At 39.3% G+C, this 22,550-nt stretch overlaps 1 protein-coding gene across 1 annotated transcript; it reads right to left on the reverse strand.

The window, feature by feature from the left end:
• Positions 1 to 6,216: 6,216 nt before the first annotated feature.
• Hspa13 (heat shock protein family A (Hsp70) member 13) lies at positions 6,217 to 16,563 on the reverse strand. Its single transcript, XM_075956516.1, has 5 exons — positions 16,489 to 16,563; positions 14,710 to 15,050; positions 12,304 to 12,517; positions 10,514 to 10,681; positions 6,217 to 9,612 (listed from the first exon to the last, which is right to left on the reverse strand). The coding sequence occupies exons 1-5, from the start codon at positions 16,511 to 16,513 to the stop codon at positions 8,945 to 8,947; spliced, it is 1,416 nt and encodes a 471-aa protein (XP_075812631.1). The 5' UTR covers positions 16,514 to 16,563; the 3' UTR covers positions 6,217 to 8,944.
• Between the last annotated feature and the right edge of the window lie 5,987 nt (positions 16,564 to 22,550).

Raw genomic sequence — 22,550 nt, forward strand, 5'->3', positions numbered from 1 at the left:
ATCTTTCTCACATTTCATTTCCTCCTCCTGGACTGAAAATACTTCAAACAGATGGTATTGTTCAACCAAAATAGTCATAAACCACAAGTTATTGTCCAAAGGGCCTTGATTTTGATAGATGGCCCTGTTTGATGGATGGCCTTGTTTTCAGAGCCCATTCCATATGTTGTGTGGGAAAGTTATCTCCCTGGCAGGCAGGAATGTTATTCTCTTTCCTGTCTGACTGTTATCTTTTTGCCCCCTATGCTCTTCTGCATGCCTATCCCCTTACTACCTGCTCATTCTTCCAGTTTCATTTTTCTGTCATAACTCTCCCAGCCTTTTCTTGGACCTTACTAAGCACGGTTTCACGTCTTACCTTTAAGCATCCCTACCCTTGGCTCTTCCCAGCCTGTTAAGATGCTAAAATAGCCTCCACATAGTCACACTTGTACTTGAATTTTACATGTCCCTGTAGATTCTGTCTGGTCTTGCCTTTCCTACACATATGAATTCCATGACTATTGTTGTAGACTGCTTGTTTGTTTCCCTGCCACCAGATCCGAAATAATTGCACAGAACTGTATTAATTACAACATTGCTTGGCCTATTAGCTCAGGTTTCTTATTGGTTAGTTCTTATGTCTTGAATTAACCAATTGCTAGTACTCTGTGAATCACCAAAATATTGTGGCTTACCAGCAAAATTCCAGTGTTTGTCTCTTCTGGCAGCTACTTGGCATCTCTCTGACTCTACCTCCTTTCTCTCAGCATTCAATTTAGTTTTCCCACCTAGCTCTAGTCTGTCCTGCCCTAGGCCAAAGTAGGACCTTTATTAGCCAATAAATAAGCAATAAAGCATATACACAGCATACAGAGGGGAATCCCACATCACATGACAATCAGATCATCTTTGTATTCTTCAACATCCAATATTCAGTTTCCTTAGTCTGTTGGCTGTATGACCTTAGGCAGTAGCATTTTTCAAGTCTCAAATAAGGTTATATCCAGAAAGATTTTCGTTTATAAAATGTGTATATGCCTGCATTTTACTGTTTTCAATAGTGAGGAATACATATTATGCCAGAACTATTGATGTGAAAGGGATAAGTTTATTCAGAAAACTTAGCACCTCATTTTCCTGTTCTCTTTACAGAAGTTCCTGAAGGACAACTGTCAGCACTTCCTTCTATAGTTCTTCTCCTTCTGTCATTGCTGGACTCCCCTCTAACTGGCCTTTGATGTTGCCACCCTGTTGGCTATGCCTTATGGAGTTCACCAGCGGCCCACATTCAACCTGCACTTTACCCGACTTGTCATTTGACAATGGCAATCTCTCTCCCAGGAAATGCTTGGCTTCATTGTTCAGGCCTCTTTCTCTCTTATGAGTTCTTCCACTTTCTGATATTCTGCTGCTCTGCCAGGAAGGCTGTTGCATGATTTTTAATTGCTCTTCATAATAAAAACCTGGAGTAAGATATCAGGGTAAGTGTTGAAAAATCAAAGAAATAAAAAAGCCAGCCACTAGAGAGACCTTTTACCTCTACTGAATAATCAGACCAAAGTGAGCAAAATCCTGTCTTCAGGAATCCTCAGACTGAATGTAATGTGCTCCTGTCTCCTCTCTCCTCCCAGTCACATCCCTTCCTGTCTCTACCTCCCTAATGCTGGGATTAAAGGCCTGTGTCTCCCAAGTACTGGGATTAAAGGTGTGAACCACCATCACCTGGCTCTGTTTCTGTTTTAGTCTGGATCAGTTTCACGTAGCCCAGTGTGGCCTTGAACTCACAGAGATCTGTCTGCCTCTGCCTCTCGAGTGCTGGGATTAAAGGTGTGTGGCACCACTGCCTGGCCTCTATGGCTAACTAGTGGCTTAGCTCAGCACTCTGATCTTCAGGCAAGCTTTATTTGTTATAGCCAAACAAAATATCAGCAGAGAAGGCGCCTGCCTTGAGTCCTTGGCGCAAGTCCTTTCCACAGAGGGCTTGCTTTCTAAGATCCACAGTGTAGATTCCTTTACCATGGCAAGACTTTTCTAACTTACCCACTGTAAAAGAAACTCTCCTTTCACTAACTCTTCCTGTTTTTGTCTTCCAAATATTACCGTTAGTAAATACTCTGCTTACTTATATGGTTTCTGGCTCATTCTGGCTCTCATCACTGGGAGCAGGCTTCGTGATTTCAAGAGCACAGGCCAGACCCAGTTTCACTTTCTCTCTGCTTCCATCTTGTGGCTCAGATGTAAGCTCTCAGCACCAGGCTGACCTGTCTGCCACCACACTCCCCGCTGAGATGATCATGGACAAATGCTCTGAAACTGTAAGCAAGCTCCAAATAATGATTTTTTTTTTTGTTTCTTAAATAAACTGCTGACTTGGTCATGGTGACTCTTCACAGCGATAGAAGTGTCATGAAAAAAGAAATTGATACCAGGGAGTTGCATATTGCTGTGAAACGCCTGTCCATGCCACCTGTTGGTAAAACGTAGACTTTGGAGCTTTTGATTAGGGAAGTAGTTGAATGCCAAGAGTGGAGCTTAAAGGGCCGTAGTAGTATGAACTCACAAGACAGCAGTGCTGAGAGCTGCTAGGGTAGACAAGCTCAAGCAGTCTTAGAGGGGAAAACGGATTATCATACTTGTTATAATTTAGCAAAGAATGTGGCTGCTTTCTGCCATTGTCAAAAAAAAAATCTGCCAGAGGCTAAATTGAAGAGTTTTGGGTTAAAATCATTGGCAGAGGAGATTTGAATACAGCTTAGTATTGACTGTGTCCCTTGGTCACTAGTGATCACACTTGTGCAGATCTACAACGAAAAAGAGGAAGCGAAGCAAGTAGAAACACAAACTGTCATTTAAGGAGACTAATGGCACGGAGAATGATAGTGTTGTAGCCAAGTCCTGTGCTCAAGGAGATTGGAAGTTAAAAGAAAAGCCAAATACAAAATGGAATACAGGCAGTGGTGCCCTCAAACAAGACCCTACACAGCTCTCATTTATGAAAAGAAAAGCTTATTTAACAAAGTGAACCATCGAAATCCAAAGCTTATATAAATAGCTACAAGTCATGAGAAGCGCAAGGTTTCAGCCTAATCAGGGAGTAGAACTTATGTTTGTTTGTTGCCTAATAACCCGAGTTCCTTTCTTTCCTTCAAGAATGTTATCTCTACAGAGATTTTTAAATACTTTTTTTCATTTATCTTTTCATTTTTATGTGTATGAGCTTTGTTTGTTTGCTTTTTCTTCTTTTTCTTTGCCTGTGTGCATGTCTGTGCATCACACGCATGCAGTGTCCTCGGAGGGTGTCAGATCCTCTGGAACCATAGTTACAGATGGCTGTGAACTGCAGTGTGGGTGCTCAGAATCTAACCACGTCCAGTTAAATTCAGGTTATCTGTAAGTTGAGTGGCTGATCTTAACTGTTGAGCCATTTCACCAACCTCTCTTTTGTTTGTTTGTTTATTTTTATCCCTTTTATCTACGTTCCTATCCCCAGAACCTGGACAATATCTGATACTCAGAACTGAGATAACGAACACTTTTAAATAAGCGAATAAATGGGGTGTGACAGAAGGAGGAACAAGAGTATCTGGAAATTAGAATTGGAAGTGGTAATTATAAAGATGGCCACTGGAATTATTTTATTTTTTTCTTTGGTCAGAGTTGGACAGTGACAGCTGGTCTGTCTTCCTTTTGATTTGCTTCATAAAACAAAATTCTCATCTTGAAGTAACAGCCTCCATTAATTTTAAGACTGATAGCTTGGTGCTGAACACATTTAGGAAGGAGTTTTCTCACTGTACCATCTTGATAATGGCTAACAGACTACAATCTATCATTGATTCAGGCAAGTAAATTTTCTTAGCAAAAAAAAAATTCTTGGCAAGTTGATATTGGATATATAGAATACACTACTTATCACAGGGCAAGGATTTTTTTCCCTATGCACAAAGTAAAATTTTCTCCCTAAACATACAGAAAATACTCTCCAGAATAAATGGAGGAATATTTTAATGATTGAGGAATACTAGAAAATTGTTACTTGTAATAAGTAGTATCTGTATTTTGTACTGAAATAATTCTTAAACTTTCCCTTTTGTAAGGGTGAGGTGGAAAATCAATTATGGTTTATCCAACTCTATTTTCTTCACATTTCAGGATGGCTGTTCTAGACTCCAGAATTATGGGATTCAAGGTGCCACAGAATTTGAATCAATGGAAAGGACTTTTTTTCAAATGATAACAGAAACTAGACAAATACTCGAGGACCAGAAATGAATTGTTTTACTTGTTTGTTGACTATTCTAAATGAAACGACTGTAGTGCATTAATCTCTAAAAATAACGGCAGTGAGAGATGCTCAGAATCAAGTTTCTGGCTATGACTGGTACATGTACCAGTTAAGTGTCAGATGTTTACAGCCATCCTGGCCTCTGCTCAATCTTCTTACTTCTGTTCAAGCCATCTTTCTTTACATTATCCATGATTCTGTCTGCATTCACTTGCTCAATTAAATCAACCACTGACCTCCCTGCCTCCTACCTGCCTGTGTGATCTAGATGCAACCTTTCTGGATTTATTCATCCATGCCTGCTCTTTCATCATGCTTGGGCCATACTCTTAGTTTAATTCCTTAAGTTAGTGTCACTTGCTAGAAAAGAACCACTCAAAGTGCCCAGTGTTAATCAACTTTGCGTGACGTTACTATCACAGTCTTTATGGTGTGTAACTATGCATCTTAGATTCGTATGCTGTAAAGACTTATCACATAAGTATGCTGAGCAACTGCCCAAATCATGAGATGAAGGGGATTCAGAAGCTTTTATAAAAAGAGGCATTGGTTTTTAATTCTATACTTATTGAATCTTAATATCTGTTTAAAATGATGCTTTATATTTATTACTTTGCCTTTGAGTAAAATAATACTCCATTATATTAAGTTTTGGGTTGGATCAACCTCAGTAAGATAGTGTCAGTATATAAGCAGGAGAAAATTGTTGACTTGTAATGCTTACCATGTTTTGGATATAATTATATTTTAAGAAGCATATTGTGATACGCAAGATATTCATTAGTATGGTTATAGGTTCGGGCCATTTCCGGCTCTCTCTCCTCAGCTGCCCAAGGACCTAGTTGGGGACATCTCTCTGGACCCCTGGGAACCCCTCTAAAGTCAAGGCTCTTACCAACCCTAAAATGGCTTCCTTAATTAAAATATATACTTCCCTGCTCCCATATCCATCCTTCCATTATCCCTTTGTGGGAGCCTAGCCTGTTTGGATGCTCACCTTCCTAGACCTGGATGGAGCGGGGAGGACCTTGGACTGCCCACAGGGCAGGGAACCCTGACTGCTCTTCGGTCTGGAGAGGGAGGTGGAGGGGAGTGAGGGAGGTAGAGGGGAGGGAGGGAGGTGGAGGGGAGTGGGGCATGGGGAGTGGGGGAGGCGGCAGAAATTTTTTAATTAAAAAAAATTAAAAAATGCATATTGCTTGTTTCTGCAGTAGAAGCAACATTATATCTTTAAAATATTCTAAAAATGTGAAGTATCCAAATTCCAATGGTACTTTTTTTTAAAAAAAAATGGTACTTTTAAGAGTATTTCAAAAATGCTTTTAATATCTACAAACTTTTCTTTTTTTATGTCCCCTTTCTTCTTCCTACACAATTTTCTACATATAACGTGCAAGTCAGAGGAGGGTTTTTGATTTGATGTGGGAGTCCCCTCTGTGTGTTGCTTGTATTGGTTAATGAATAAAGAAACTGCCTTGGCCTGATAGGGCAGAACTTAGGTAGGCAAAGAACTAAATTCTGGAAGGAAGAAAGCAGAGTCAGGGAGACGTTATGGATCCACCAGAGACAGACACTGAAAATTTTACCGGTAAGTCACTGCCACATGGCGATACACAGATTAATAGGAATGGGTCAAATTAAGATCCAAGAATTAACCAATAAGGAACCAGAGCTAATGGGCCAAGCAACGATTTAATTAATATAGTTTCTGTGTGGTTATTTTGGGCCTAAGCTAGCCGGGCAGCCAGGATGAACAAGCGGGCCCTCCAACACTGATGCTCTGAAACTAAAGCTACAGAAGGTTGTGAGCCATTATATGGTGCTGGGAATTTAACCTGGGTCTTCTGCAAGAGCAACAAGTATTCCCAATGATTGAGCTCTCTATCCACTCAGGCACCAGGAGCTTATTTTTGAGACACAATTAAATAAATTTTTTAAGACAAAAGATATTTTTTCCAAAAGATTGACACAAACTTTATTAGAAAATTATGAAGTATTAACTGCCAGGTGAAAGATTCCAGTTGGGTGGTTTGCAGACTTTTTAAATGGATCAAGTCAGCACTTGACTCCATTAGTTAGAAGTGATGGTTTGTTAATGAGAATTCTAAAGAAACTGTTCATATAAGAACTAGCTCGTCTAAATTAGAGATATGAGGAAAATATAGGAGAAATCTCATGAGGCGCATAGGATGCAGTAAGATGTGACACTTCTGGAATTAGATCACTTGCTACAAAGTCTGTACGCATCACATCAGGTCTATCTTCTGTATTTATACACATCAAAAATATATTCCATCCCAGCCATGGGTGGAAAATAAACAATTCACAAACAAAACTGCAAAATGGTATGCGTTTACAGCGAAATGTGAGTTACCTGTACACACATTTTTAAGAGGCACAATCTGTTTTATACAGTATCTGTCATATTGAGTTCATATTATACACAGTGGTATCTGTTAAATCAGTGGTTTGAGTGAGGACACAGTACCAAAATATGGATACAAAATAAATTAATCATTATTCAGTATTTTTAAAGTCACACACTTCAAAAAAAACAGCAGCCAAATATACAACTAAAAGGTTCATTTTATGAAAAAATGATCTTGAATTTTAAAAAATAGTCCCTGTTAGGATGCATTTGTACCTTTTGAAGAAACTCCACTGACATCAAGATTAGGTCTACGCAACTTTGTAACATAGGATTGAAGTCATTTCCTCCGCTGTTTTTAACATTGCACTATACTAGAGAAGAGGACGCTAACTGCTCAGCCCCAACTCCAACGGCACTATTCTAGGTTTTCACGGACAATATCTGCCTTCACATTTTAATATTATTTATCTGTTCCATTCTGTGAATTGTTCTTGCCCATGTCTTGAGTTCCACCAAATATCTAAAATATTCAAGTTTGCTCTCTGTAACCCTAAATGGCTTAAGAGAGAGTGAAAAGCATGCGTGGAGATTGTAGGATAACTTGAATACTTGAGTCTCAGACATGTTCGCACAGATACTTTGTAATCTAGAATCAGATTCAGTCTTGAATATTTTCAGAATGCTGTTAAGGGCTTGTCTTTGGCATTTTCTCTATTAGTTCTGAAATAAAGCACAGCATCTTGTGTTTTCCTGCCTACCTACTGCACACTTTTGGTGCACAAAAATAACTGATATTTAACAGCAACTTCACTATTGAGGAACATTTTTCTTCATCAAGCTGTAAAGAAATATCACCTTTCAACATTATACCCTGGGAAGCCGAAGTGCTTTATCTTAGTGAAACTTTCTTAGTTCTCTTCTTTAGTTATTACAACACTCATAAACAGGATACACTTTATATTAATAAGACAGCCAGGATATAATTCCTATAAGCCTTCATTAAAGCAAAAAAAATGATATATATCTTCCAGTAACAGGGCCAACACAAAGTCAAACTACGATATTTTCTCCATTGGTCCCTATAGCCATCTGCCTTGTGTTTTCTCTCTTCCCCTGCGTCCCTGCCTCCCTGCATCTCTCCCTCCCTCTTTCACCTTTTCTTTTGAGATAGGGACAGGGTCTCCCTAACTTGCCCAGGCAGGCCTAGAACTTGTTGTGAGGCCCCTGCCTCAGTTTCCAGAGTAATTGGATTATGTTCCTGTACTTCTAGGTTTGGTCCTGGGGAAAAAAGGCAAACAAAATAACACAGCCAAATACAAATAACCACTACAATATTTGATCTGTGCAAAATTCCTGGATAGCAGAAACAGAGAGTAATGCAGCTTCATTGTGAGAGCACTTTGAAAAGGCAACGGGTAACTCCCGTTTTCTTACCAGGCAGAACTGTGGAAATAAAAGCAGAGAATGTCACACTGAAGAAAAAAGAACTGGGAATTTCTATTATCTGGCAGGAAAGATCTGAATCAATCCGTAGCCACTTGAGGAAGAAAAACTGGTCTTTTAAACATATTAAAATCTGTAGACTAGGAGAATAGAACACATAGAGAAAGGTGGAAGTACAATTTATATGGTAGTTGATGAATACTATCTATGCAGTGTATTAATACTGCTATGTCCAGGCCAATGTAAATACCTGACATCAACAGTCCTTCAAGTATAGACCAAATTAGGAGTTACATGTGATAACTCAGTAATGAATTATCAGCCCCTACTAATGCAAAGCCGTACAAACTGGAGGGCTTATAAATGGCACTATGCCAGGAGCGTGTATCATGAGCTCTTGTGGGCCATGACGCAGTCACACCTTATAGCAACTGATAATTCAGATGTCAACCCACCTCAGAATTTCTTAGATGGAGGAAGCCTGCCCAGCAGAGCCAGCAGCACAACTGACCCTGAAAACTGTTGCTTTCATCTGTAATTGCACCATGGCCCACAGCAGCTCCTAATAAACGCTCCTGAGAGTACGAGATACTGCCAAAGTCATGAGTGAAAATGGTTACCTACTTCCAGAATCCAGAGAAGTGGCTAACCTCCACGCTGTCACTTTAGAAACACTATGACAGTTCTCCAAACACAAATAGGACTCAACTGGTCACATCAATTCTAAATTATAAAATGTTCCTCTCTAAATGTCCTCAGGGTGATCTGTGAGCTATTTCGTGTCCTTCTTTTCTGAAGGAGGCTTCACAAAGCAGATCATCAAAATCGCTAGACAAGATCAGTTACCAGCACTCCCTCAGAGCTCAGTTGAAATTAGTTTTCTGCAAATGTTTATTGGGGATTTCTAAAGCACTGACTTGGAGAGGCCAAGAGCCTCCATCAATCCCTGCCTGAATGGCCACTCCTGTCACCACTGCTAAATCAGGGTCCACAGACGTGTTGGGGTCTTTTCCAAAGAACTCTTGAATGACTTGGCGGATCCGTGGAATACGAGTCGAGCCCCCGACTAGAACCACCTCATCAATTTCAGTCTTGTCTAGGAGGCCTTCTTTTAATACTTGCTGAATGGGCACGAGGATTTTCTGAAAGAGATCTTCATTGAGGGTGTCAAAGAGCTGGCGTGATATTTCTGTCTCAAACAACACCTGGCTTTTCCCGCTCTTGCTTTCAGAGAGGCCCGGCCTAAGCACTCTGCTCACGTGGTGATCATGTCCTGGGGAAAGCTGCTCTTTCGGCAGATGAGAGTCACCATTCTGAGGTGTCTGGCTGTCCTCCTCCTCTACACTGAGTAAAACTGATACCCGAGCAGAATCGTGAACCGTCAGATTTAATTTGACCATTTCCACGGCTTGTCTTAATCTATGGATTTCCTCTTTCCTGGAAGGGAGGAAGCCATATGTCTGATAGATCTGTTTATATAAATACTGAAGCAGCCTCTGATTGAAGTCTTGTCCTCCAAGTTTATTGTTTCCTAAAAGAACAATTAAAAACTTTGTTATTCATACATGCATAAAACATATCACCTATATATGTTAACATATTCCAAGAATAAGGACTCCTGTAAAATATTAAGATTTTTCTTAGCATGAATGTTGCCTAAGAAGAACTCTGTTAAGGTCAGACTCTGGAAACCCCTTTACACCCACACTTACTGCCTCTCTGGCTATCATGTACTGTTGGTGCACAGTGCCAGCAAGGTTAGAAATTCTGACTGACGTAAAAGAACCTCGACCACACTGGAGAAGAATGCCAGGCCACTTGTTAAGCAGTTATTTGAAACACTGTTATTATTCTCAACAGAAGAAAGTGAATTTTATGATTAACATTTATTTTAATGATTAAAAGCTCAATAGAAAAGTTCTATGGGAAAGAAAAGCATAATATAAACTCAAAGTATGTATAAATTGGCTCTGATGAATCTGGCTAAGACAATGAACAATACATACATTAGAACAATTCTATTATTCAATCGAAACACCCTTACATTTTTAACCTAAAAAGCACAAAGAGAAAATCTTGAAAAGTGATTTAAAATGAAAGATCTTATTTCTTCAGTGATATTAAAACTGCATTTCTCAGGACATTTATTTTATGACGCATAAGAAGATTAAATAATTCGAAACTCTTCATTTTAAAGCTTTCTTCCTTAATGCTCCTTTTACCTTTGCAAGAAAGCCCTGAAGGAGCCCCTCATCTGGCTTATTGGAAGCCTAGACATTTTATTTTGACAGTTAACTGTGATCTTTACTACACAGACTGGAGCAACACCACACAGAAAATCACAAAATATTCTGAAAGCCACACCAATATGCTAAATGCTAGGCATATAAGGCAAACAGGCTTGAGCCTCTCTAATTCCGTGTTGTTCTTACCGGACATGGCTCGGGTAAGAAACATCCCTCCTTGTTTATTCAGTAATGACACATCAAGAGTTCCTCCTCCCAGGTCGATGACCAATACATAGAAGACATCCACCTTGTGCAGACCGTAGGCCATAGCTGCTGCCGTTGGTTCGTTGATCACTCTTAAGATCTTCAGGCCTGAAACCCACGAGAGGAAAGAGTCTACTCAACTTGTACTAACAATATACTTGTTTCTTCTTTAACATGAACTTCACCAAAGCAGTGGGAGAAAGACAGTGGGATGAAATCAGAGATTCTTCTCACTGGGGTAATTAAAATTATTTTTAAAGGGTACAACATGGAAAAAAGAAAAGCCCAAGTTTAGCGACTTGAAACTTCATTAACATTCGAGGAAAAGCTCTTCCAGCCTTTTCTAATATTGAGAATGGATTTGGAAATACAGAGTTGTGGAAATGTGACAAGCTGATCTTGTACAAAAGATCCCTTTACCTTGAGTAAGATTCCTGCTTTGAACAAACTCCACCCCTAAAGTGTTCTCTGTAAAATATGGCACTACACATCCGGGGCCCCATCAAGAATTCCACCCAAGATCATATTGCCCTTCCCTTTAGTTATAAAACTTGGTAGCTCTGCTCTGGTCATGTCCAAAGTCCTCTGGTCAGAGACACTTAAGTGCTGCCCTTCAGGGAGGCACGCCAGATTATTCTATATGGCACCCTTATCTCTGACTACCCCCGACCCTTCATTCTTCCACTCATGTTACTTTCTGATGAAGTCTGCACCAAGCTGTGGACACAACATGAATTATCCCCATGAGGTGAATGGGAATGACGGAGGACCTGTTGATAGCCTTCCATTGGGAGAGGAGGGTACAGCTACTATTAGTGAAGACGTAAGGATAAGCGTAAGGAGTTTCAATAATAAAACATTGCACTTTATGCTTATTCTGTGCTTCTATCTAGCTGTAAATAAACACCACACACAAAAATAGGATTTGTAGGACAGTGGTATATTCCTTTCATCTTACAAATTCTAGAACCACATTCACCTTAATAACAAAGAGATCATATCTTTCAGAAGAAGTGCAGACGTGCTCATGTTCACTTGTAGGCTTTATCATGTATCTGAATAGCTTCATTTTTGTTTTTTTGTGTTTTTTTGGATTTTTCAAGACAGGGTTTCTCCCGTAGCTTTTTGGTTCCTGTCCTGGAACTAGCTCTTTTAGACCAGGCTGGCCTTGAACTCACAGAGATCTGCCTGCCTCTGCCTCCCAAGTGCTGAGATTAAAGGCGTGCAATACCACCACCCAGCTTGTATATTTTTTTAACTTTTTTTTTTTTTGACACTTCAAGACAGGATTTCCCAGTAGCTGTAGACTAGGCTGGCTTCAAACTCACAGACATCCGCCTGCCTCTGCTATCCAAGTGTTGGGATTAAAGGTGTGTGCCACCACTGCCCGGCCTTTTTTGGTTTTTGTTTTGTTTTCTGTGTGTATGTGTTTTACATTTTTTGAGGATGTGTGTGTCCTGGAGGACTGAACCCAAATAAGCGCTTATCTTCTCTAGAAAGCAATCCACCAGAAAGCTACATCCCCAGTCCCAAACTATGCTCCCCCCCGTAATATGAACATTCAACATAGTACCAAAGAGTTCATAATTATTATCTGCAAATGTACATAATTCATCTGCCATATAGTTTATGTGGCCAGAGTTGATTGACAACATGGTCATTCTTGCTGCAGAAGATTATGTCCTAACAAAACCCTGACAAAACCACACATCAGTCAAGGATGCTATTACCGGCAAGGTTGGCGGCTTGAATTGTTGAATTTCTCTGCTTTAGGTCAAATTCTGCTGGCACAGAAATGACGGCATTGGCAACTGGCATTCCAAGATATTCCTCTGCCATTTTTTTCAGTTTTAGCAACAATCGAGAGCCAACATATTCTGGAGAAACGATGATGGTTTCATTACTTGTTACAGAAAACTCAGCCATTCCATTTCTATGTAAAACCTGTAAATAAAATTTAAAAAAACACAACGTAAATGTATGCATGTAAACGCACATGTGCATTTACTTTCACATGTACACTTGGATTTATTCAACAAAAGCCTTTATAAAGTAATACAATCCACTATAATCAACCCAGTACACTTTTCCAGATTAGAATTTACTTAATGTGATACTTCAAAATTTATAAAATAAATTTATGTTACAGTTTTCAATAACGAAAATGAAAGCCAAGAATTTAACAGGAACCTAGAATACTCTTGCTACATACTTATTGGAAGAACGAACGATGTCATGCACTTGACTCACGTTATTGGGAGCTATATGTTTCAAGACCCTCAGTGGGTCTTAAGACCTTTACACTTAGATGAAACACTTTACAGCTTCTCGCCAACATATGCTAATAGCCATTACCATTAATATTACACTTTGGGGACATTACTTAGTGAAATAATTTCAACAAAAACTTTGCAATGCCTGTAACACCTAACAACCAGCAAGGCCACTAAGTGAATAAAGGCCAGAGAAACCCTGCAACAAAGAGCTGGATGAGACCCATTCTGGGCAAAAGTAAGAAGAGCAGAGATGACTTCCGCATGCTCCTTTTCAACAACTTACAGATGGTTGTCTCTGGGACTCTGCATTTCATATTCTCAGCTAGTCATTGAGTGCAAAGAATTAAAACCCCAAGAGAGAAAACTAAAGAAAGTAAACTCACAAAGGCTGCAAGAATGTCTTCAGTAAGCTGTCTAGCGAGTCTAATTCATTAGAATACCACCTCTAACTTGGAATAAAAGTCCCACACGGGATAAATAAAAACAAAAACTACATGTTTTAAGATAAGTCACTGGAAAATAAATACATAAAAGCACTAAAGTAAAAAACCACAAGAAAAAAAAAGATCAAAACAGCGAACCAATAGAAAGTTTGAAAGTTCCTACTGATTACTATTAGAATCAGTCACTCTTCCAAAGCTGAGATTTCATGAAGGCTTAATATGTTGACAGGAAGCAACAAATTATGCAGCATAAAAGTGATAAAGTGAAAAAGATAATAAAACACATCAAAAGGTATTTTATTGTCATTAGGAAAAAGTGAAACTTGTCAAAACAGGATAGAAAAGAAGAAATGCATCATTAAATAAAATAAAAATACCCGAGGCAGAGGCAGGCAGATCTCTGTGAGTTCTAGGCTAGACAGGTCTACAAACTGAGATACTGCTTCAAAAACAAAAGCAAGAAAAAAAAACCCAACATAATACAAAAACAAACAAACAAAACGTCACTAATATAACTTTATTGGAAATCAGAGGAATGACATTTAATACAATATGCCATTTCTCATTTGTGGATTGGCAAATACAGAATAAACCGGCATGGTGCTGAGGTTTTCACGTTCAACAAGAACCTGGGCTATGTAGCAAGACCTACCTCAGCAAGTAAATAAAATCTTACCACCTACTGAAGATACACTCAACAAAAAATAATGGTTAAGAGCTTGTAACCTTCCAGAGCACAGTTAGGGAATATGGATAAAATTCCTTAAACACACACACACACCTCATCAGTTCTACAAGGCAGGCAATTTCTGACACACACAAAGAATATGTGAATGCTTATGGAACTTCAAACATTGCTGTCATACCAGGAAAGTAATGCAATGTAAGAGATACTGATGAGCTAGATCATCTCATATAACAGTATTTCTGCAGGCATTAAAGGTAGTAAGATGCACTACTTGATGTCTGCAACATACTGCTGTATTTCAAATGCCAGAAAACACCAAAACTAGTGTGCGAACCCTATATGTGTACAAATAGGTTCATATATAGAAAACATCCATCCATAGCACATGAGGCTTCATCGTCCTTCATTGTGAAAACACCAAAACCAGTGTGCAAACGCTATATGTGTACAAATAGGTTCATATATAGAAAACATCCATCCATAGCACATGAGGCTTCATCATCCTTCATTATGAGGATAGCAGAATAGGCACACAGCAAGGCCCATTTCCCTGACAGGGAGCCACTGAATTGATTCACCCTGCCGCTGCTGAGAAATTTCTCAGTGAGGGCATATAACTCCCTTACAGATAAACCCTGTTGAGATACAATGATGTGCAGCGTGAAGCCAAAGCACTAATTGAAACAGTGTAATAATCAAACCGACACAGACTTTAGATTAATTTCCTACCTTAAATGGGTATCTGCCGATTTCAGCGTCCAATTCTTCCGGGGTGAAAATCTTTCCTATGAACCTTTTAGCATCATAGATTGTGTTTTGAGGATTTGCATCCGCCAGCTCTAGGCTGTCATATCCCACATATATGTCACCATCAGTAAAGGACACCATGCTGGGGATGCTGACGTGCCCATTTTCATCTGGAATCACCTTTACTTTTCCAGTTCCAGGAAAAAACACACCAACGGAACAATAGGTGGTACCCAGGTCAATGCCAATCACTTTGGGAGTAGGCAGTGGTAAATACTGTTGTGCCAAGTAGCCAGCCAACAGCAGAGTCAAAACAGCTGAACCTGAAAACAGACCAAGCAAAAGACACCTCTTTATCAAGCAACTACTATATACCGTTCCTGCAGCAACATCTCTTCAATAACATTCTTCATTCAAAATATTTTACTCTAAAGATCAATAACCACTTTTTTTAGACATTAAGTCTTTCATATTCCAGTAGGCTACAACTGAACATGGTAAAGAAAAACAATCGAAAGTCCTCACAACTGTATATCTGTATAATTAATTATAAGAAAACAAAGAAGTAAAATGTAAAGATATTTCATTAATAATTATGCTGTTGCTGAATGGAAATACCACAAATGTGAAGCAAAAGCTGGTTACAACCCACTTTTCTTGACCTATTGCCATTGAGATTGACAGCTTCATAAACAGTTCTATCTGCATTAGTAAAATGAAATTCCATCATGAAACTCTCACAGCAAAAGCTTTGGTATTGTAAGGTTAACCTCTTTGATTATGGTCTTTACCCATTCAAAAGAATAAAATAAATAAGTTGATCACTGATTTTAAAAATTGCTTAGGTATTACTGATACCTAACAGAGCCCCAGCGTTTTTGCATATTTAAATAAGAACTAAGGACATATTTCTCAAAGAGGTAGTAATTAAAGTAGTATTTAACTCGCTAACCCTGATAGAAACATCATGGAAGTTACCTGAAGGCAAGTTTGTTCACCGCTGTATTCCACAGCAAGAGCAGAAGCTCAGCAAATACCAATTAAAGCAAAAAAGATCAAATACAATCGTCATGCATATTGTACCCCAAAGCGAATAAGGACATCGCTCTGAATTCGGAATGAATGTCTTACTTGGTTTCACAGGTGATACCTGCTCTCATTCAGACTCATGCTGAGAAACCAGAACGTCAGCCTGTACTCCTCGTTGTTGGTAATTGCTAGCTCCTTCAAATCAACGCCTGGCTCAGAGCAGATCAAGAGCCTACCCGCTTGTGTCTTCTAGCCTATTGACAAATTCTAAAATTTCATCACCACTAGCAAGGGAATGCATTCCGAAACGGTAAGTTTGAAAGAGAAACTAGCTACACAGCACAAGGACCAGAATCCCTCTCAACTCAGCATCCCAAGTGCCGCCCAAGACTACAGCTCGAAATTCCCCCTTCTTACTCCCCGAGGTTCTCGCAGCCTCCACGTAGAACCGAATCCAGCTATTAACTCAAGACCGAGGTCTTTTGCGAAGTAAAAAGACCCGCGTCCCTCAGACCTGTGGCTGGCGGCAGGACCCCCAAGATGACTCCAGCAGCCGGACCCGGTTCCGGGCGCCCCGCCCCCACCTGCCCCCACCAGCCTCAGCCACCTTTCCAGGTTCCCTTCGGCTGTGTGACCTGGGCTCAGGAGGTGAGACAGTTCACCCGTGCCAGCCCCGACCTCCTCAAACCAACCCCTCGACTGTCAGAGCAGCAGGGACCCTGGGATACCGACCCAAGATCGTCATCTCCCCAGCCATCAGTCCCGCCGAACAAGCAGAGAGATGACTGTACTGACAGGAGGCACCGCCCCCTCGCCGCCGGCCGACCCGCAGCCTTCTGGGAAGTGTAGTCCGTCGGCTCCGAGGCAGCTGGAGGCATTACGTCTCCCAGCACATCAGGGACTCCATCTACCATGAGGCCGCGGGGTGGAGTCCTCTCGGACCGGTGAGGAAATTGTCGCCTCCCTACTCATGAAGGCCCAGCAAACCAGGCTTCGCTGGGGAGCAGCCTCCGGGAAAGGTCAGAGTTTGTCATTCACCAAACCCGAAACGCCGCGAGCCTACTGGCCTGAAAACTGTCGCTATCGCTCCGCCTCGCCGCGTTGAATTGTGGGAGCTGCAGTTCTCGACTGCCCAGAGCTCGGAAGGAGTAAGGAAGAGGATAAAACCTGTTTAGAAGCTGAGGTGGGTTGCACTGCGGTCCTGGCGCGGGATTCAAACCTCTGTGCTTTTGTTCCGCCTCCCTGTGCGGTTTATTCCTTTGCTCGAAACAAGACTCTATCGGAGTTTTCGTAAGCCCTCCGAAGTCCCCTCTGCATTCCTAGAAGAGGCTCTGTAGTGGTCCTACAGGACACCTGCTCTTTGCACTGTAAACAGCCCTGCATCTCCTGAAAGCATCGCCAGTCCCGTGCTGTTGTTGGCAATAAATTAGTTCAAGTGATCTTCAGGAATGAGGTTTATCCCAGACTGCAAGGACACATTTTTTAATCTAATACTGACATTCAAATATGCTATTAAAAACAGATAAAACAATAAACCCCTAATTCTGCTAATTATGTCATAAATGGTAAGAATTGACATCCTGGACAGGTCCTGTCACTGTGCTGACTTTCGTATTAGGTACCTTTTTTTTCTTGCCGCGACGAAACCCTTATCAAAGCAATCTGAAGAAGGCTGAAGTATTTATTTTAACTCGAAATTCAAGGGTACAGTTTTTATAGTGAGGAAGTCATGGTAGCAGGATCTTTAGCCAGCTGGTCACGTTCCATCTGGGGTCAGGGAGCAGAAAGGAAATGCAGGTATTTTTCTCTCTGTTATTCAGTTTTAGACCCACTGGATTGATACTACTGTCCATAGTTAGGTGAGGTCTTCCCACCTCAATTAGCTGGGTCAGAAACTCCCTCACTCACAGATATACTCGGAAGTTGGTGTCCGGATGAGTCTGAAGCCCATCAAGTTGAAAAGATTAACCACAGCTATTGAGGATACTTGTGCTTTTTAGTGCATGAAACCTGATTTTCTTCTCATTGTCTAATATTTGATATGATCTAATGACTTTCTGAAAATAATCTTACTATTAATATTGGGTAAGTTTATGAACACTTAAGGTCCTAGAGGCTTAAGTCTGCTTCTCTGCCTTAGATACATTTCAGTAAGTTCCACTTGACAACAGGTCAACCTCCTATGGGAATACACCTATACGGACTTTCAATTTATGTAAAATCTGTTTATCTCTTCATCATCTGTCTAGCCATCCTCCTGCTTTATCAATCAATCTATGTATGTATGTATGTATCATCTATTTATCTATCATCTATCTATCTATTTATCTCTACATCCATCTGTCATTTATGTATCTGTGATATAGGTAGATATTATCACATACACATATAGAATGGTTTTAAGTCTGAATTATGGCCAGCAGAGATCTTTTATAATACACTTTAATTTTTAAATATTTTGTTATGTGAAATATGAAACACATGAATTTCTAAGTACTATTTACCAAAATTCTTATGAAGAAAGCATAATTCAAACATCCAACTGACCATTTTTATGAGTAATGATAGTTTTGACAATTATTATCGAGCAATTGCTGTGTGCTTAGCACATGGGAAGCCACTGGTAGCAATAAAAGAAAGTGAAGGTAAACAGACATTTTATTTAGTGTGGTATGTGCCATAATGCTAGTATGATCAGTAGGAAGAAACAAAATTGGAGAAAACCTTGTAATTTTACCATTAAGAAAAGTTCCAGTTCCAGTGTGTGAGAAGTTTCTCTCACTCTCTTCCCTCTCTTTCTCTTGAAATCTGAGAGTCAAGATGTAAAATGGAAAATAAGAAGTAGCCAGGTGGAAGTAGTCCAGATAATGGTAACCAGATTACACAGACAATCATTAAAATTAATAAACCCCAGGACCGGCATCAGGAAGCTCATCATTTGTGCCACACACAGTGGTCATTTATTTGTTTGTTTGTTTTTACAGTGGTCATTTGATGGAGGTGAGTCTTGTATTTATCTGTTGCTTTCATTGGTTAATTAATAAAAAAAAACTGCTTGGCCCTAATAGGACAGAAAATTAGGTAGGCGGAATAGACAGAACAGAATTCTGGGAGAAAAAAGCCGAGTCAGTGAGTCGCCATGATTCTTCCACTCCAGACAGACACAGGATAAGATTTTCCCTGGTAAACCACCTCGTGGGCTCCACAGATTATTAGAAATGGGTTAGATCAATATGTAAGAGCTAGCCAATAAGAGGCTGGAACTAATGGGCCAAGCAGTGTTTAAATGAATACAGTTTCCGTGTAATTATTTCGAGTAAAGCTAGTCTTGTGGCGCGACCCAGCCCGCCGTTCTTATTACTACAGTCATTTAAATTCACTCTGTCCACCAAGCTGTTGTTATATGAAAGAGAAATGTCACCTATTGGCCCATGTATTGCCTCATTTGTTACCTAGTTGGTGGTGCTGTTTGGGAAGTTGGGTTAGGAAAGAGTTTTAGGGTATGGAGACTTTTTGGAGGAAGTACATCACTGGGGAGCAGGCTTTCAAGGTTTCTGGCTTCACTACACTCGCAGTACTTTCTCTGTACAGTTGAGATATGGTCCTTTAGTTTCCTGCACTGGTTGCCTGCTTCTGTGTCTCCCCTGCCAACATGAATATCTAGCCTTCTGGAACAGTTAGCCAACATAAACTTTTTCTTCAGTGGTTAATTAGTTCCCAGCTGCCTGGCTAGCTTCGACCTGAAATAATCACACAGAAACTGCATTCGTTAAATCACTGCTTGGTCCATTAGCTCTAGATTCTTATTGGCTAACTCTTACATATTAATTTAACCCATTTCTATTAATCTGTGTATGGCCATGCAGCTGTGGCTTACCAACTAAAGTTCCGGGGTCTGTGTCCAGTGGTGCTCTATGACATCTCTCTAACTCCACCTCCTTTCTCCAAGCATTCAGTTTAGTTTTCCCCACCTAGCTCTGTTCCCCTATAGCTGTTCTATAGGCCCAAAGGTATTCCTTTATTTATCAAAGGTAATCACAGCATACAGAGGGAAATCCCACATCATATGGTGATTTAAGGTTAAAAATGTAAGCTCTCTTTTCTTCCTGTCACCAGAGCTGTCTCTGCTATCTTGGATTCTAACCATCTGAAACAGTAAGCTAACACAAACACTTTTATAACTTGCCTGGGTCATAGTGTTATGACAGCAATAGAAAAGTAACAAATATAGCCCCTCTCATAGATGTTTTTAATCAGAGAAATGAAAAGGTAGCTAGTGCACACCCGTTCCTCCTGTACTTTTCATTTGTCTAGTATGCAGCAGTAGACTACATTATCTCAGAATAGAAAACCCTTATCCTCAGAGAAAGGAATATAGCATGCCATACACAGGTTATCTTCATTGCTTGTTACGACCTTAACAAAGTGTCTTAAAAACCAATTGAGGCATATTATTGTACAATTCTATAGACTGGAAATTTGGTATTATGTTTTGATAGATGAAGATCAAGTTGTCAACCCATTTAGTTGTACTGAATTACAATCCTACTTTTCATTCCCAATTAAGTTTCCTTACTCTGATTTCTCCTTTATATTTCTGATTAACTTGAATAGATTTGCCTCTATTGTATATCTACTATAAACTGATGGTTGAAGATGGATGTTTTTTCTAATTAATTTTTCCTTTGACTATGTATTTTTCTATTAAGAAGTATAAAATGAGGTGAATTTCTAATACTAAGTACTCACGAACGTTGCAAGTAGGGTTGAGGCACAAATCATGAGATGTTCTGATGTCACACTCAAGTACAGTCTTCTCTTCATGTTTGTCCTCTTTAAAAGGAAATGGCTACAGACATAGATACAAGGGATTTTGTATGATAGCAAATGGCATTATGCAGTGAATGGCTTGTGCTTGCCAACATAACAGTAGAAATGAGGAGGAAGGAATAATCCTACAGCTTCAAAAGATCCATGAACTAGTGGTGTTGACTTTGCACTTTTATCTTCATAGTTCTGCCATAATAAGCTCCTCTTATTTTAAATTATATAATTTTGGGTGTTTTATTATAGTAGACCCAGAAAAATCTACACGATTTAAAATGAAAATATTTAAATCACAATAACCTGTCCTGGCAAGTAGAGACTGCAGTTGTTCCAGCAAGGTCTCTGTGAGTGCATGTAGCAAAATGGTCATATGGACTCATAGATGAAGACATAGGCTTCCAGTTATTGCCATGATGAAAATAAAGGATGTTGCCCTTCATTCAAGGGAGGAAAGAAAAGAATAAAATATATGGAACAACTTTCTGACCTTGGAACATAGGTGGAAAGTGGTATTGATGTCTCCATAAACCTGACTAGTGGATTTGTTCATTTCCCCTTATTCATTGAAATAAGAGTAATAGTTTGGCTACTCCATTCTGTATCCTACTCAGAGGTTAAAGTGTCTACTTTATCTTCTTTTTTTCTTGTTGTGGTAGATTGACTACTATAATTAGAAGACCTTTAAGAACACCTCAAGAGTAGAATAACTACCCTAATTAATTAACAGTATCTGACATGGGATTGGATATGAAATATGGCACACCTGCTATTCCTATATGTAACTGCACTATTTCTTATGTGTTGCAATGTTTACTAGGTATGGAGTATGCTGAAGTTTAAGAAGTAAGTAGACATATAAATATAGTTGTCTTGATGTGCTAACTTAATTGTGAGTGGCCAATATAGTCACAAAAAAAATGAATAGAACTAGTAAATACAAATAAAGGTTTACATATAAAAGCATATTAAGTGAGACCTTTAAGTGTTGGAGTGATGGCTTCTTTATAGATTACAACAGGGTCTAGCACACTTAAGCATTTCCACAGTTTGCTTTACGTGGAGATTAGATGCTTTTGAAGTGATTGAAAGGATGTGTGTTCTGGAGGCCAACATAAATGTTTCTAAAAGAGGTTTTTTATCTATCCTATGAGCTTTTTCTAATTAGCTGTGTTTTCAGACACTATACCGAAAACAATTTTTACTTCAGTATCAAAATTATTTAAGTTTATGCAACAGTATACTCATTATATAGAGATAAAATTGTCCTTACACTTTATGTATGACAGCTACTTCAAAGAAACACTTACTTTGTAAAAAGAGACTTTTTGATAGGATGCTAGGTTATCTTACACATACAATTCTTGAGGGATGTGTTATTGTACTGGAGGTTGAACCCAAGATCTCATTCATGCTAGGTAAATATTCTAGCACTGAGCAAAAACCACCCAGCCCTACTACATTTGTTACAGAAGATATTTTGCTCTTTTTTTTTTAAACTGTAAGATAAAAGAAAAATATAATTGTTAGTAGGATGATTTCAATAAAAGCAATCTACTTTTAACATTGCACATATATTTATTTTATCAAACATAATTTAATATTGATATTAAAATATATACTATATTATAAATAATGTTAATAAACTTAACTGTGCTTCTCTAGGACTTACATTAGTAACATTCTAGAGATGATAAGCTTATTTCAGTGCTGTCTAATTGAAGAATTTCAAGAATTAGCGGTAACTTGTTTTATTCCTAAGATGATGGGCTCAGAGGACTTAGCGAACTAGACTGATGCCACAGATTTATTTATTCTTTTAGTAGTTTACTTTTTTTTTTCTTCTAAAGTTTAGGGCAGCTGAAAACACCTATTTCTATAGCCTATCGCAGAAAGTTTAGAAATCACACTCAAGAAAACTCTGCAACTAACCAGCTTTCCTGTATCTTGTATTCTTTTGATTTTTCTCT

This window comes from Microtus pennsylvanicus, chromosome 1, assembly GCF_037038515.1.
Source record: "Microtus pennsylvanicus isolate mMicPen1 chromosome 1, mMicPen1.hap1, whole genome shotgun sequence".
Lineage (NCBI taxonomy): Eukaryota > Metazoa > Chordata > Mammalia > Rodentia > Cricetidae > Microtus > Microtus pennsylvanicus.

Bases quoted from the DNA above. Each gene is read 5' to 3' on its own strand.
- Hspa13 (XM_075956516.1), bottom strand. From the start codon at position 16,513: ATGGCTGGGGAGATGACGATCTTGG. The intron at 12,518-14,709 runs GTAGGAAATTAA...TTTTATTTACAG, and splicing joins TCGGCAGATACCCATTTAAG to GTTTTACATAGAAATGGAAT. The intron at 10,682-12,303 runs GTAATAGCATCC...CGTGGGTTTCAG, and splicing joins TCAAGCCGCCAACCTTGCCG to GCCTGAAGATCTTAAGAGTG.